Here is an 18,215-nt window from a genome sequence, read left to right as displayed (position 1 = left end):
AGGTGGTTAAAATCAGTACCGAAAGTACGAACCAACTTTATATACCATCGAGTACAAATTCTAAATGTAAGGCGCGATTTACCGAATTTTGCCCTTACGTAAATTTATATATAGATGCAATGTACCAGTATATAAACCAAAAGAATAGAAGTTCCTTTTATTGTTACAGTCTTTATATGGTCCAAAGTTGTGAAATGAATTGAAAACGACCAGAAACTTAAGGATGTATTTTCCTCCAAAAACAAGAAAAATGAAGATTAATTAAATCATACTTCGAATAGGTTATTTTGTAGTTTTAATAAAGTTAATCCCTTCCGTATCTCATCTCATATAAATGACAAAATAAATGGTCAAATTCAATCAAAAACCCCTCTGGCTGGCAGTCAATTTGACTATTTTTTTGCTTTAGTTTTTTCAGGTAAATACTTTTTTTTCAATTCAATTTGTGTTCAAAGAGGATAACTATTATGTGACATTAAAATGGCATATTAAAAAAAATAAACATTAATTTTCAGGGGGACAATACATCTATTTTAGTAAAAAAGATTAACACATCTACCATCCTTAACAATGTATATATGGATGACTGCAGTTAGATGTGAATAATGAAAAGGATCGAAGATTTGAAGGTACAGTGTTATAGAAGAGGATTTAACCTCAGAAATTGAAATTGCAACAATCCGTTTGAAGACCGTCAGAGCATCCTTAAGCGTATGGTTCCCACTGGCGACGCAAAACAAGGACGTAACACAACGCAAGTGAATTGACCAATCACAAGCGATGGCTTATTCGCTTGTGATTGCTAAAGCTTGGTTCCCACTAGAACGTAACGCAAGGACGTACACGCAACGCAAGCGTTTTAACCAATGACAAGCGAAGTTATAGACAGTTAGCAATCACAAGCGAATAAGCCATCGCTTGTGATTGATCAATTCACTTGCGTTGCGTTACGTCCTTGTGTTGCGTCGCTAGTGGGAACCACGCTTTACTGCCTATAACTTCGCTTGTCATTGGTTAAAACGCTTGCGTTGCGTTTACGTCCTTGCGTTACGTTCTAGTGGGAACCAAGCTTAAAGCTCTGTCTACAAACAAGTTTAACTAAAAAGTGTGATGTGCTGCGCCTGAATATGGTAGTGATATGACATCATCATGTCCATATGATGGATGGCACATCACATTTTTTGTCACATAAAATTTGATAGTGTAGATGGAGCTTAAAATATAGAAAACAATAAAAAAGTAGCCGGCCTAGAATCATTGAAACAAACTGGTTTGCATTTAAGATTGGAAATTTTCAAAAACCTAACCCACAAGAAGAGCAATGTTGCCAGCGCGGTCGGTACCAGTTTGTATTGCACCTGTCATGGTCACCGCTAAAGATATAGGCCTAGACTACAGAAATTGTGTAAGTTCACACCAATCAGAGGTTGTACCGCGGCGTGCATAGAGGACAAACTTTTTGTGTTTGCCTTTTATTTAGATAGATTAGTGTATTTTTCGTAATTTTCTGACATTATAAAACGGATGTTCTTAAAATTGAGGGCGCTAAACATAACATCTACGAGATCATAAAAGGCCAGAAAAAAAAAAACCCGTGTTGTGCTCCCTTGCCTCTAGCACTGTAAAGGCCCTCGTACAGCCTTGGGTACACATCATCAGATGCCTTGATGTTACCGCCTCATGATGTAGGTGGAAAGGGGGACGTTTAAATCTGTGAACCCCAAACACAGAAGCTCGCATAGCTTTAATCTATTCCATCGAGACCGGCATGGCTTGAACCCACGATAATTGTGTTCCACGACTGAGCTATCCAGTCCTCTGATTCATAACCAGGTAAAACTAATACTAGTTTTGTTCTCTCAAGATGACGGTCATGAATATGCATATTTATGACGTAACGATTAATTACGTCATATAGGCACGTAGGATAAATAGAATATTATGTGCCATATGTTTAGTCGTGTCCTTCTGTGGCGTAATGGGTAGTGCTCTGTTGTGAGTACTCTCGGCCCTCTCTGAGGTACGGTTAAAATCCTCCGGTTTTTGTTTTTTTTTTGCAAATAAATATTTTTTTCTTTTGAAAGAGAGATATTTAGAAGTTAAGGTAATTATTTTAAGAAATAATAATAATGTAGACTTATATATTATTAAAAAGATAAATATCTTGGCACATATGGCGTTTCATACGTATAATAATAATAATAATAATAAATACTTTATTTTAACACGGAAAAGCTTGTGTCACCATAAAGGTGTTCTTCTACAAGGCCGTGATCAACTAACAGTAGTACATTACACATTTAAAAATAACAAATTTTAAAAATAACAAATTAGAGAACAAAAATATATGAACAGAAATTACATTTGTGATAAGAGTACAAAATAAATAATAAATCACACCAATAATTTTTTGAAAGTATTTAAATTTGTGGCATTTTGCATTGGTTTTTTTAGAGTATTCCATAAACTAGCACCATGATATGAAAAACTTTTTTTTTTATATTCTGTTTTGGGTTTATTCAATTTTAATACATCCTTTGATCTTGTATTGTATGTGTCTAGTTTGGGTGTAAATAGTTCGTTTAGATATGGTGGTGCTTGATTATGGAATATTTTATATAACATTTTGGCTTCATTATTATGTAGTTGAGTATTAAGATTTATCCAGTTTAAGTTTTGCAGGGCTTGTGTACTTGAGTCGTATTTCCTTGTTTTGTAATAATTTTGGCTGCTCTGTTTTGTAGCATTTGTAGTTTATTAGTATTTTTTTTATTTGATCTGCCCCACACAATATTACAATAGTTAAACTGTGGAGAGATAATACTATTATACATTAAGCAAGATACATGTTTTGGGACGAGATTTGAAGATTTTTTTAAGTAGAACAAGCCTGGCAATACTTTACTTTTAACATTATCTATTTGTTTATCCCACAGTAAATATTCATCAATAACAACACCTAGATGTTTACAGCTTTTTACTCTTTGTAGCCGAACATTGTCTATGTTTAAATTTAGATCAATGTTTGCTAATTTTGCAAGCCTTTGTTGTGTTCCTATAAACATACACTGAGTTTTATTTACATTTAGACTAAGCTTGTTACTTGCTAGCCATGATTTGATTTTTTTTAAATCTTCATTAATTTTTGCAAGTACTTCATTTATATCAGAAGATGCAAAGTAAAGAGCTGTATCATCTGCATACATACTAATCTGTACACTATTTACATGCTTTGGTAGATCATTTACATAAAGTATAAATAAGAGTGGTCCCAAAATTGATCCTTGGGGGATTCCACAATTACTATAGCATTTATCTGATCGGACACCATTTACTTGTGTTAAGTGCGTACGATCACAAAGATAGTCTTTAAACCAATTTATAATAGAGACATCTAAGTTAAATGATTTAAGCTTGTCTATACGTATACTATTTAAGCTCGTACAAAAATCAAAAAGTATGTATGTATGTATGACTATGTATGGAGACCAACATAAAAAAAGACAATAACTACAGACTTGTGGCAAGTCTAGAAATAAAGATGTCTGCTCCCCTGCCTCTAGTACTGTACGGTAAGGCCCTTACACAGCCTTGGGTCGGTTCCACGACATCAGATGCTTTGATGTTGCAGCCACATTATGTGTCTAGAAAGGGGACGTATTATTCTGTGAACCATTCTTCCACCATGCTTCAAGTTTACATTCTGATCATCATGGGATTCGAACCCATGACATTCGAGCCCTCGGTCGACTGAGCAAACCGGTAATCTTAATTGTTTATGACCGTATGTTAGCTTCAAATTATGCGACCCTCTTATTTTCTAATATTTTAAAACTACATCATCATCAAAATTAAAAAAATAAACATTAAGAAAGCAACAGCAAACTTCTGAAGAAATTCCGACACAGAAGCCAGCTAAAGATGCATGCTCTTTTTACATGAATTAACTTATCTACAATCCAATAGCTTCCAGAATTGGTTTTAATCATTTAATCACTTTTCATTCTGAAGAGCTATAAAAATCATCATTTCCAGTCATTTTTTTCGCAGCTACAGTATAACTAAGGAAATATAACAATAAACGGATATGGTGTATACTTTTTATTTATTTTATAGTTTTACATCCCTTTGTACCACAAACAACCAAACATTGTCAGTGCAAAATTAAGTTCCAAGTTCGATTACATAAAAAAATGTCTCGAAAACAAATTACATTATCGAAAACAAAAAAACTACTTCTATGAATCAGTCAAATAAATCAAACACAATAATTTACAAATAAAAATTAAATCCTCTAAATGTGATGCCATTCTACATTATAAACAAACTGTACAACTAAAAATATTATTCTATATATTAACAGAATAATAAAATATGATTTACTATTACTAAATATTGGATAATAATAAAATTGGACAATAATAATCGTTATTAATAAAAAACTATATTTTGTGTCATTAAAATAGAATTATAAACATGAGTGATAAATACATAAAAAAAACACCCAATAATTGTCACATAACCATTAAATGTGTAACAATAATGACAAAAAAAAAGAAGGCCCATGTTTCTAAACTACATATTATTTAAGGCTTAGGTGTATTCAGTCCTAAAGCTTGGTTCCCACTACCAACTAATCGCAAGCAATGGATTATTCAAACGGTCGGTTGTCATTGGTCAACTAGCTTGCGTTGCGTAAATGTTCTTGCATTGCGTTGCTAGTGGGAAACAAGCTTAAATCTTGTTGTGGCAGGCAGAGCCAATGGTTGTGTTTAAACTTGGGCTAAATAAATTCCTCATATCTAAATGTTTTAAATTAATTTAATATTTACTTTAAAATATCCGACACAAATTAACATAGTCATATTCACAAATCACAATTAAGTTATTCCAAGTCATTAATAAATATTTTATTTCCATTAAGTGGTTTTCACTTGAATGTTGAGGGTGTGCAGATCACAGGACCAGAACCCAGTACATTGGGATTGGTATGCAGCAATATAACCACAAAGCCAGGTGAGTTAATTGTTGCATACACCCTAATAGTATAAGAATAATCTAAAAACTTTCTAATATATAAAATAACTTAATTAGCATATATCCTTTATTTTCAAATTGTTATAATAATAAATCAAAATTGTGCTTTAACTTATTCCATGAACACTACCTATAATAATTCATTCCATGAACACTACCTATAATAATTCATTAGCAATACACATAGCCACATTGTGAAGGTATTTTGAATTAAAAAAATGAAACCTAAAGAAAACAATGTATTCAAACAAATGAAGTGAAAATATGAAAAAATCCAGATATTTACTAAAAGTGTTATAGTTACTGTAAATCTTGAAAAATGCCAGCAAACCTCTTGCCTTAACTATAAATTGAGAAAGAAATTATATACAATGTCATATAAGTTGCTTATATACAGATTTCTTATATCATAAATACTTGCTCCATATCCAGAAATGAAATTACTTTTAATCGATAGATAATAGCGTCCAATCGTTTTTTCATGACGCACAGGCACCACACAGCTATTAAGTAATAAGATTATACTGCTCATGCTCAAATTTATTTGCATGCACAGAATGACTGTTTGACTAGATAGGTGTGTAGTCTAGTGAACATGAAAAGGCATTAATACCAAAGTACCAAGATAGCTAATCATGTTATTTACAAGAAAATCCTTAGTCACTAAAACATGGATACACCAATGTCACTGCCACAAGAAATGACTTGGTTTGGAAGAATATGCAGTAATTGAAATCTATTTAATTTAACAGAAACTGTCAATAATAATAAATTGATTCAAAGACATTTCATTTACAATGCATATTCATTAGAACAAATAAAATGAAAAGATAACAATTTTTGAGTATGTATAAAGTAGGTAAGATTTGAATTTGGTTGATTAGAGAGACAGCAAGCTATGCTTATCTGATTTTACTGTTAAAAGAATGATTTTAGACTTTCAATGAAAATCAAACTTGATCAGTGTTTACAACAGCTAGCTGAAAAATGGTAGTGATCATTATATTTTCCATTACAATTTGCAAAACTAAAAAGAGGTCACAGGAGGGCATCATAGTTCATATTAATCAAATGGTTATTTCAGGATTTTAAATTGGCTCCAAATCACCATGGGTTTTAATTAGGTCAACTAAAAAAAGCGCCAACACGTATTCTAGTCACACTGACTGTGTTGTGGGTATTGATATCATTTCATAACAAACACTAATTGACCAAACTGGTTTTGTTTGTATTGAATTAAATAAGCTGCAACTACCAAAACTGGTTCCCAAGATTTAATTTCAGTAGAAACAGGCCTTGTAACTGCATAAATCAAAAGTTCAGTGCTTCGTCAAATTTTACTTTTTTCTTTAGTAGACCTACATGAATCTTTCTTGCGATTGAAATATATGTATACAGATAGATATACTAAGCAAGATTCAAGATATATTTTTCTAAGATGGGTAATATTCAATTGTGAAAAGCAGGAGAAACTTATCATCAATCAATTTTCACGGCCGCATAAATTTTGCGAATAAACCAATAAGCAGCGAAGAATCCTATAGTTCCTGTGACGATCCAAAATGTGAACACCATAATGAGCGTGTAGCCAAAGTAGAGCAACGCAGGAACAAACTGTGTAATCTCAAGCTGTTAACAAACAAAAAACAAACAACAAATAGATATTATTTTATGTTAAAAATCTTAAATTATCTAATGTATGAACAGAATATTTTCTGTCGATCAAAATTAGTGTATTGAGTATACTGTACAAATATAGTAAACTCTCGCAAAAAATTGTACGTTTTAGAACTGGCCGTAAATGGCTTTGAAGCTCAGGTAAAAGCATGAATTTTAAATTTGATATCTGGTTAATTGTACATAAATCAAATATTTGTAACAGAAATCAAGATGAAAAAATATGAATTTTCCTTAAAATGGTCAAATACAAAGTTTGGCAAAATTCTGCTATAAAAACCAGGAAGACCTTTTTTTCAGTAGTTAGGTAGTTTAACCTAATGTAATAACATGTTTGGTGACTCCCTAGAAGGTGAAAAAAGATGGTGGATAATTTTTGCTATAGCATGAAAATAAAACTATGAAGTGTAATTTGAACTATCCCCCCCCCCCCACTGATAAGAAAGTGTATATTTTCAACAAGCTTGTGTAACACAAATAAAACCCCCAAATTATGAAACATAGGGGAAAAAATATAGATCGATAATTATTGGAATGTATGATCAAAAGAAATTGTTGGCCCGCACCTGGCCTTTAAGACAATTTTCAGTGTTTGGTTTTCAAGAGAGTTAACCATAGTACACACATCAGCTTCACTTGTTTCAGAAATCAGAATCGGGTAACATACATAAATGCATTAAAAAAGTAATTACCTTTGTAATAAAATAGAATATTGCGTAGAGAAATACGTAGAATGCTGAGCCACCAGACACGATAAATGAGCGCCACCACCAATGATAGTCCTGAAAGGAATGATAAAAATCATTGATATTCTTGTGTTATTTATACAGATTTTATATCGAGGAGCTAACAATATATAATAGCATGATAAATTGTCTTTATATAACCTGATTCAGTAACCAATGGTATACAGTAAATGAGGCATGAGGTCAGTTCTGTTCCTTTTGACCCTAAACAAAATTCCAGTTTTGTAGAGTTGACTATAAAACAAATATCGCTAATTGTATATTTTGGTTTTTAGTTTTGCTTACCTCACCACACAGTTGAAAATAGACCATAACTATAGCAATCTGACCACAGGAAACCATCAAAATAATAAAAACCAAAAACAGAAATCCAAACAAGTAGTAAAACTGATTCTCCCAAATGGCCTAGAAAAAACAAAAGAAAACAAATTATTAAAAGTAAAAACCTTAAGAAAAATCATGTTTCACAGATTTAACCAAAAGTAACATTCGTAAAGATTGCTGAAATACAGAAAACTATTCTGTCAATGTTTACTTCCTCAATTCACTACAATAATCAATGCGTAGAAAAAAATCTAAGCTAAGAAATCTTTGTTTTGATAATATTCATCCTCCGAGGAAATTTGGATTAGGCCGTCATTTCTAGTGCAGGGTTTACCATGACAGGGGCTGAAATGAACCAGTACTTCGAGGTAACTACCTTCTGAAAGATGAACTGGGTTCTTGGAATATACACAAGCCACAGTAGACTGTACATTATCAGATCTTCATATCATTTGACAATGATGTAAGTTAGAGAATGGCATGGCATATAGGTTAATAAAATAGCCAACAAACAAAACAACATAAGCAAGTCTTACCGATAGGATAAAAAATAATTCAATAAATACAGCTCCAAATGGTAGGATACCAGCCATCAATGTACTACAAAAATAAATTACACATATAATAATATTATTACACTATTAAAATAGTCTTTAAAAGTGATATATATTTACATATATATATTTATGTACATTCAATATTTGTTTACACACTACACAATAACATTTAGCATTAACCAAATTATAACTAACCTTAGCAGTGGGTTAAGATACCAGACTTGTTCAGGTACTTGTCTTGGGATCTGGTTAGTTCTTACAGGATGCTCATATGGCTGTAACAAAATAAACAACATGAATACAAAAATATATCTTCCATTAATTAAGAAATTATGTTAAGGGCCTCCACATACCCACGGCGGTCACACTGCAGCATCTGCCAGCACACTGGGAGATCCTCTAGCACACTGGGAGATCCTCTAGCACACTGGGAGATGATCCCCTGAGTTTTATATCATTAGAGGGATACAAGCAAAAAAATAACCCATGTCTCTAACATAGTTCAATTCTTTTACCATTCTCTTACTCTAATAAAATGCACACATACAAGATCTTAATATTTACTTTAAAATTTATATTTCAGTTATATTTCCCTCTAGGGCAATATAAGGTTTTTGATTCCAATTCGACCATATTTTGGCATTTACATATTACATTTTACCTGTTTCCTGAATCCAAAATAGTACCCAAGGTACACAAGTGGAAGTGATATACCAAACCACATGCATAACAACGCGATCATTGTGGTGAAGGGTACAGCACCTGATGAATGTTTACCCCAGATAAAGAAGTTCAGTATGAATGCTATTCCAAATGATACACCAGGAAAAACTGTGCCAGTCTGGAAGTGAAGAAAACATTTAAAGAACTTAAATATAAACACTGATATGATAGATGTACTGTTATTCTGTTGTCAGTGAATTGTAGTTTTCTCTTGTGGAAAACAAACATGAATTTAAGTTCTTAATAGAACACTGACAGACATGCTAGGATATATGTATATACAATGTTTTGTACTGTTTTTCTATTTGGAGGGGATTGAAGTTGTCTCTGGAAATACTGGTCTACAATCTGTGTTGTGTGTGACACATCAGTTTGAATGTAAAGTAAACATGAGTTTAAATCCTTAAAAAAACACAGACAGACATGCTAGTATGTACTACATACAATGCCTCATAATGTATTGTTGTCAGGGGATTATCATTTTTTCTAGTCTTTCTAGTCTAGTAATACATGGTCTCCACCTACACAATCACCATTTTTGTGCAAATACACAATAAACTGAAAATAAAAAATTATGATAGAAAAAAAAGAATAAAATATCTTACCAAGAAAGCGGCACGCTTCCATGTTGTGCCTTTAATAGTTTTATAAAGTCTTCCAGCAAAGTAACCAGCAAAGACACTACAATAAAAAGATATGAATATAAGTAAAGCAAGACGAATTTGTAATATATTATTATAAATTAAAATTTTACCCCTTTTACACCAGCATAAAAAATGAGGAGTTGATCCGTAATTGTGTAACCAGAGTCGTACCCGGGAAGCGAAAATTTAGGCCGATGTAAATGACGTAAAAAGTTACCATCTGGTTAAAAGTATTTGCGGTGTCAAAATAAAATATAAAAACAATATCAATGTAAACAAGTTACAATTATATAAAGAATTTACAATTCAGAGATTACATTATAATACAAAAAAAACAAAACTATTTTAATTCATTAATTTTTCTAAAAAACAAAATAAAACTAGCAATGTATACATTTTAAATACATGCACAAAGTTGTTTTTCTGGTTTAATATAAATTTATTATTGTTTTTAAAGTATGAAATAACAATATTATTACCAATTTATTGCATTCTCACTCCTGAGGATGATCAAAGCATATTGATTGAAACGTCGAGGAACTCAACAGTTCTTTTCAGAACTAATATACGTGGTGTACTGCAAACTTTATATCAACAATTTATTGCTATCAGAAATCATGCAACTGAAACTTACCCCATAAAAACAAAAAGGAATAAACTTGCAGTGAGCAAAGATCCACGGCTACTTGGTGACAGCATACCAAACATGGCAGTAACTGAAATAAAAATTTGTATTGTTTTATAACCACATTAAGAGTATCTTTGCCTTATGATTGGTTGATTACACGTACGTGTGCTAAGTATTAGTTGACACATTTTTTTTTCTAAATTTATAATTTTATAATTTTTTTTTTTCATGGATTTTAAGGCATGGCCTTCAACAGTCACAGTAGGTGTACAAATAGTGAATGTTTTGCATTTTAAGGATATGAGTTAAAAGATACACTGGTCTATTTTAACTTGGTTCCATCTCTTTAAATATCATTTATCCATACCACTCATAAAACGTTCATTTTTGGTATAAAACAAATGATGCATTCAGAAATTATAAGAGGGAGCTTTCGATTTTCGATGACCAAGTATCAACGACCGACCTAGGTCAGGTCAATCGTTGTGTCTTCCGTTGTCACCTGGAACCAAGAAATCATCAAACATAAGTTGAGGTGAAGAGCAATAGCACACATCGCAATATTTCCGCATGCGCACAATGAATTAACATAGTTTGGTCATCCTATATTGCATATAAATAACTCCTTATTAAAACCTAAATTAAATAAGAAAATAAATGTATTCACCTATTGTGATCAGTGCCATAAAAAAGACTTGCATGCCAGCCCCAACCATTGATGATAGAAGCTTCTTGTGCTTAGGAGGACGGAACACATCCCCATGGACTAATTTCCACCCAGTTTCCTCCATGGTATCTTCCTGTATAAATCAAATATTATGACAACAATTACAAACATACACTATGTTATTTATTCTGGCAAATAAGATACATTTAGAAATGATACATAAAACAAAATAAATAAGAAGGTAAGGATAAATCATAGTCACTAGCTGTTAAAAAAATGCGCTAAATTTCACTAATTAGGTGTGTACTTCCAACACCCATGATATATGCATGACGGGGGGCCTGTATACATTTACAATGTTTTTCTTTAATTATTCTAAAAAGTAATATTATTATTATATTTAAATTTAAAAAAAATGATATGATATAATACTAGTAGTGATTAAGCACATTACAATAGACCAAATATTCTTAAGACACCAAGTACAAAGTACATATTATATATATAATTATTATATTATAAATTATTATTATATATGATCTAAAAGAATAAAAACATACAACAAAAAGAAATAAATTAGAATAAATTACAAAAATACACCTTGTAGCAGTTTTTTCAGGTTATCATTAATCGATCAACTGTATTTCATGATTATAATCTCAAAGTGTGATAATAGATGAAATAAAGAAAAGTAATGCTCACCATATCCTCATCTTTGTTGTAACGAGCAATGTCTCTTCTCAGAGTTCGGATAATTATCATTGTCAAAATTCCTAAAAGATAAAGAATTTTAAGTTTTTATGCGAGTATTTGAAAAATATATATCAAAAATAATAATTTGCAAGAAAACAATAACAAAAGACTAGGAAAGTTAGGTTTGCGGTACACCATTGTTTCCATAGGGAAATAAAGTACATTATATGTCATTTTAATACGGTACTTTATTTATTTATTTAGAATAATTTACCTGCCAAAAAGAAGACCACAACAAGCGAGTTAATAATTGAGAACCAGTGAATCTGGACATCGCTCATGGCAAGGTATGTATCCCAACGTGAAGCCCATCTAACATCACTTGGTTCCCAGTTCACTTCAAATGTGTAATAAATTTCTTGACTCTCTGCAAGCATAAAAGACAATAAAATAAATAAAAACAATACAAAAAAAATAATTATAGGTTGGAAAGTATAATAAGTTATTTAAACACAACAGAAAATGTTTTCCTTTATAAACTTTTTAAAGTTCTTCGATTTATGACATTTTTCTAATTCTGAAGTTGTATCTACACTATCAAACTTTACGTGACAAAAGAATGTGATGTGCCAATATATGGATACGATGACATCATATTACTACCATATCTAGTAGTCAAACTAGTTTGATACTGTAGATAGAGCTTAAGATTTGAGGCATACCTCCAGCTACAACTTCTTGAAAGACAAGTGGTTTGGCCTTATCAACTGAGCATGTCTTATCATCGACAATCTCTAGTCCATCAGCTTTATACTTTCGACTCTGAGCTACTGCTTCAAAACCAACCACCCTGTAATCATCTCTGTTAGAAAAAAACACCAAATTATCTAACAAAAACTAAATATAGTAAGCATAAAACAACTACATAGGTGTGTCTTGAATAGAGGTTGCTCGTGGTGTGGCGCCTCCTTAGTAGAGATATCTCCGACATAAATACAGTATGGCTGTTCCAAAGGAGGTTCTATATTCTGTAGTCTCACATGAAACTGAGAATCTAATTGTATTTCTGATCATACTTATCCAGAAACCAATTAACTAATTAATTGATTTCCACAAAAATGTTAACATATGCCATACCCATTAAATGTTAGACCATGTTAATGATGTTGATGTTACGCGTTTGAATAAATACAGGGTTCCTAACAAAATGTGAATATTCAAAACAATTAAATAATTGCAACTTACCCATACTCATCAACTTTATGGTACTTCATGTTAAGACGCAAATGATTGTTGATGTACATCTGAGGATTACAAATAAATTATATAGGAATAAATTGGAAAGAGGGTAGGGGGAGGGAAACACATCAAAAATTAATTTTCAACCTTCATCAGCCCATGTAAAAGTTAGATTTGGTTCCATTATATTCACCACAAGTAGAAAGATGAACACTAATTGCTTATAAATAAAGTAAAATTTAAGGGATCGATAGAATGTAAGAGGTATGGGTATGTAATACAATACATGTAGCTTGATACACTATTAAGCGGTGATTGGCCAAGCAGTTAATACAGTAGAACCGTAATATCTTGCCATATTAACATCGGCAAGGGTTCGAGCGTCACTCGCTCCATGGTTCTGGTGATAGACCAAGTCTTCTCCAGTGTACACCTCTGGCTCGTGTGTACTATAACCTAATACAACTTTCGAGACGAGTAGGTGTTCTTACCCTGGTGTACTAGTATACACACAGCCACTGGCACTCATACGCTGTTTAGGGGCACCCTCTATAAATAAGGTGTAATAAATAAATAAATAATAAGCAATAAATGAAAATTACCACAGGTTCCTTTTTGCCCTCTGCATTTTCCTTCAATAACGTGAACCCCAGTTTGTATCCATGAACATAGCTGAATTTAATGCCTAACTCATCTTCTGGAATTCTTGTTGCTATTGGTAAATTATCAGATAACAAGTGTACATTGTAATCCTCCTTAATGCGCTGTGCTAGCAGCTTAGAAGCTTTCTCATCTAATGTAATCTTACACAACACTGTACATGATTTATCTGTTGCCATCTCCACCTGTAAATAGCAAAGAGTTAAAACAGGTACAAGTAATTACCAGACTGAGAGGTGTAATAAGCCGACAGACAGGAGGGGGAACCAAGAAGATGGCGGCCGTAAATGTGTTCAAAAATAATAATCTAATATAATACATTAAGACCGCATTTAATTACAACACATATTCTTGTCAAAGCACAGTGAAGTTTTTTATAAAATTAAATTTATTTTTAATCGCAATGGAATTAATAATTTTTTGGTAATCTAGCATTTTTTGTATACGAGGATCACATAGAATGCGTTTGCGTTTATACATATATACAGTATATCTGCATATTGTTATCACAGAGATTCAACACAAATATATTTTGTAAAGGAATATTATATTTATATAATTTTGATGACTGCATTAATGCAAATTATGTTGTGTATATCACTTATATTTACCTGATATGGTGTATTTACAATTCTATCTCCTCTTAATACTTCACCCAGATTCTCTGGTTTGTAGTGAAGATCTATACCTTCAGGTTTACAGAATGGCAATGAAAAGTACTCATATGGAAGTTGAGTTTTGCTACTCGTTAATTTCACTCCCTGCAATCAAGAAACATACAAATTAACTGTCACAGACCTTACAATAGGCTATTCAAAACAGCATAACATTGAGATTTAATACATTTCAGAGAATTTGGACCGCAACAATAATATTTAATTAATAAATGCAAGGCATTTGACTGTGATAAATTAATAATAAATATATAAAATAATGATAATGTACGAATATATAAATAAAATTAGTTTGTAGTAGTTCCCAGTTAAAATAACGATTGCAGTGTTCTCCCCAGGCCTTTGAAGCGTCACGGTACCGTGACGCTTGGGTTCTCTACCGTGACGCTTTACGGTCGGCCGTGACGCTTAAAACCTTATCCGTGACGCTTAAAAATATCAACCACAACAATCTAAAAATAGATTAACAGGCAGGTACGGTACTTTTTCTAGAGCTGAGGCGCGGCATGCATAGAGAGCCTAATGCATACGAGACACGTGACATGACCACTAGACGAAAAACAAAAGACTGCGTAACAAAGTGTTAAACAACTGAGACTCGCTTTCACCGGCCGCGCCGCCGCCGAGAGATGTAAACACGTGTTTTGTTACTGCCATGTCTCTCTTTCGATCTCTAGTATTTGGCTGTTGTCTAAAGTGTAGTAACTTGTATATTGTAAATAAAGTAAATGATTGATTGTATTGTTTTTCTTGTAAAAATGTTATGTGTATTAAAAATAAATATCGATGATATTATTATTTTCAATATCACACTGAATTAATCGACTCTATCGGTGGGATTTACTCTTTCGTTGGTAACATACGCATGTCATCAAATGATTTCTAGGCGCAATTCAATGCTAGCTGCTTTGATCGTATAATACATTCAAGAAGGCTACGATCGTTTTCCTATTTGCTAGTGTGCTAAAGTCTTATTTCACTTAACTTAAGGTACATTTGTACATCGGTGCTAGAATGTTTTAGGCCCTACTTCGTGAGAAAGTCGAGTGACAAGGGATGTCACATGGTATTGTGATATCAGTACTGCGATACTGTATGTCACATGGTGCTTTCACCGGCCGCCGCCGAGAGATGTAAGCACGTGTTTTGTTACTGCCATGTCTCTCTTTCGAATGTTTTCCTATTTCCTTGTGCGCTATGAAGTCTTATTTCCGGGCAACTTGAGGTGTCTTACTAATGAGTAAGCCTAGTTTTATTTCATCGGGACTTGCCCCCGATATTTGTATTTGAACGCAAAAAATGTTTTTTTATCGCATATGTTTACCCGCCGGCGGAAAAAAAAGTAGGCTACGATCGTTTTTAATGTTTGCTAACGCGCTATTAGGTGTCGTTTCCGGCTAACTACAGTTGCCTACTGATGAGGCATATTTTTTTTTCATATATCGCGTACAGTATGTTTACATGCGGAAAAGTAGGCTCAATCGGGCTGTTTGCTAGCGCGCTATGAAGTGTCCTTTCCGGCCAACTACAGAGTTGTCCTACTGATGAGTAGGCATTTTTTATTTCATCGGGGAATTCCCCTTGACGTTCGTAATGAACGCAAAAAATGTTTCTTATCGCGTATGTTTACCGGCGGAAAAAGCAGGCTACGATCGTGCGGTTTGCTAGCGCGCTATGAAGTGTCTTTCCGGCCAACTACAGAGTTGTTCTACTCATGAGTAGGCCTAGTTTTATTTCATCGGGGAATTCCCCTTGACGTTCGTATTGAACGCAAAAACATTTTTTTATCGCGTATGTTTACTGGCGGAAAAAGTATGCTACGATGGTTTTACTGTTTGCTAGTGCGCTATAAAGTTTCGTTTCCGGCCAACTAGAGTTGTCCAACTGATGAGTAGGCTAATAGATTAGGCCTATTTTTTTCATTGGGGCTTCCCCCTGACGTTCGTAATGAACGCAAAAAATGTTTCTTCGCGTATGTTTACCGGCGGAAAAAGTTGGCTACGATCGTTTTGTTGTTTGCTAGCGCGCTATAAGTGTTATTTCCGGCCAAACCAGAGGTGTCATTCAACATAAATGTTATGTGCGAGAGTACCATTTCCGGCCATCTAGGGGGTAAATTACCAAAAACCGCTTCGCCACAGCCCCAACCATGGTGGGGCTGTGACTCAAGTACTTAGTGTCGGAATGCCCCCCGCCCCCCAGGGGGCGGGGCCGAAGCGTGACGCTTGATGTGAATCCTGGGGAGAACACTGGATTGTCAGGCATTTGATAAATAGGCAAACTGACTTAAAATGTCTTGACTTATTCAAGAAACTATTCTCATCATCAGAACAGAAAACAACGCCTAGAGTACTTATATACCAATAGGACAGATTGTATGTAAATGAAGAAGTAATTAGCAGGATAAAACAACAAGGAACAACAATCATATGGCAAGCGTGGCGCCTAAGTTATACAGTAGATTTGTTTGTTCAAGGAAGGTTGGAAGGCTTTCTTGACCTTAATTTAGTTCCATTGTTTAAAAGAATGCATAACCATTGATGGTTTATAGTTTGTTTCATATCATGCCGATGATATTTTTATGCTGTTTTATATTTTGGCCTACTGTAATGTATTGTTTTATAACTTTTAACTTGTCAAGAGTGGTTTTTATTGCTTCCCCATCACATTTAAACGAGATCTAACCTAATGTAAGGAATTCATTAATGAAAAGGTTATAGTATAATATACATATTTACCCTTATTTCAACATTTTCTCCTTTTTTAAATTCCACAGGTGCAACTCCAGGTACATAGAAGGCACTGCATTTATTAAACAAGCTAACCAGAAAAACTAACAAAAACAATCGCGACATTCTGAAAAATAAACATGTACAGTATTGAGTATAAATTCTATGACTAACCAATCTGCACCCTAAGCATATACAGTTAACAGTATGCATCAGGTCATAGGATAACATACATCACTATTTTGCAGTCATATTTAACGTATGTGCATGTTTACAAAAAAATAAATATCAGTAAAATTATAAAAATTATCACCTATAATTCGTCAAAGTGACGAATTAAATTCTAGTTATTTCCTAATATTTAACATTGTAACAAAGATGTTCAATGTCATTTCATTATTTAGGCTAGTTTAATTGAAGTTGGGCCTGACATGCAGCACATCAATGAACATTAAAACCATTGGCACCAAATCTAAAATAACATTTTTCAAATATAATTTTTACACAAAAAAAACAGACCGAAATGAAATTTTCGGGTTACCTTTTTTAAAGCTTCATTCTAAAATTAAATACCTGTCCTGACGACCAGGTCCGGGCTATCCATTCCAGGCCTACCTAGTAGTCTAGCTTCCTAGAGAAGGTTAAGTACTAGAACTATTAGTAGCTAGGCCTAACATCTAGACTAGGCCCTCCTCCTGCAGCCTAGCTAGCTAGGTCAGGCTATCCTAGATAGAGGCTAGCTCCTGCTAGGTAGTGCAGCTAGTCTAGTACGTAGTCGTAGGCTAGCTAGGTAGGCTAGCTAGGGCTAGGCCTAGCCCAGCTATTTTACCAAGCTAGGGATAGCCTCTAGTCGTATAATTCATAAAATTTATCTTTAAAGTAATTGAGATAATGTTACTTACATTTCTATTCTGTATGCTTTATATTGTTGTTTTTAAAATCTACAGAAAACGACTCAAAACTGGTGACTTGTGTGGAAAAAGGAAGGAGGAGTTGGAGACATCAACGTGGAATTAGATATCTGACGTCACGTATGGCAGTTCCACTGTTAGTAACAGTGATAATTTAACAATTATTCTAATATTATACCATGTCGGACTGCATATTTTTCGTGTTATAGGTATGGGTTATATAATTTACAAATTACAAGTATTGTAACTGTAATATTAAAGTCAATATATTATTTTTTTCTATATATAAATTGAAATACTTTATAA

The 18,215-nt window shown here is 33.2% G+C and overlaps 1 protein-coding gene across 1 annotated transcript; it reads right to left on the bottom strand.

Annotated features, from left to right (window-relative positions):
• Positions 1–4,094: 4,094 nt before the first annotated feature.
• On the bottom strand, positions 4,095–18,099 carry LOC140051224 (transmembrane 9 superfamily member 4-like). The gene is made up of 17 exons (XM_072096357.1): positions 17,901–18,099; positions 17,008–17,125; positions 14,207–14,356; positions 13,538–13,780; positions 12,942–13,000; positions 12,419–12,558; positions 11,971–12,123; positions 11,706–11,776; positions 11,004–11,136; positions 10,343–10,424; positions 9,670–9,745; positions 9,003–9,182; positions 8,537–8,616; positions 8,321–8,384; positions 7,746–7,865; positions 7,407–7,496; positions 4,095–6,666 (listed from the first exon to the last, which is right to left on the bottom strand). Exons 2-17 carry the CDS (start codon positions 17,122–17,124, stop codon positions 6,517–6,519), a joined length of 1,908 nt encoding a protein of 635 aa, XP_071952458.1. The 5' UTR covers position 17,125; positions 17,901–18,099; the 3' UTR covers positions 4,095–6,516.
• Positions 18,100–18,215: the final 116 nt, after the last annotated feature.

This window comes from Antedon mediterranea, chromosome 6 (genome assembly GCF_964355755.1).
Source record: "Antedon mediterranea chromosome 6, ecAntMedi1.1, whole genome shotgun sequence".
Taxonomy (NCBI): domain Eukaryota; kingdom Metazoa; phylum Echinodermata; class Crinoidea; order Comatulida; family Antedonidae; genus Antedon; species Antedon mediterranea.
The sequence above is the reverse complement of the archived record's forward strand: the minus strand, read 5'-3'. Positions and strand labels throughout refer to the sequence as shown.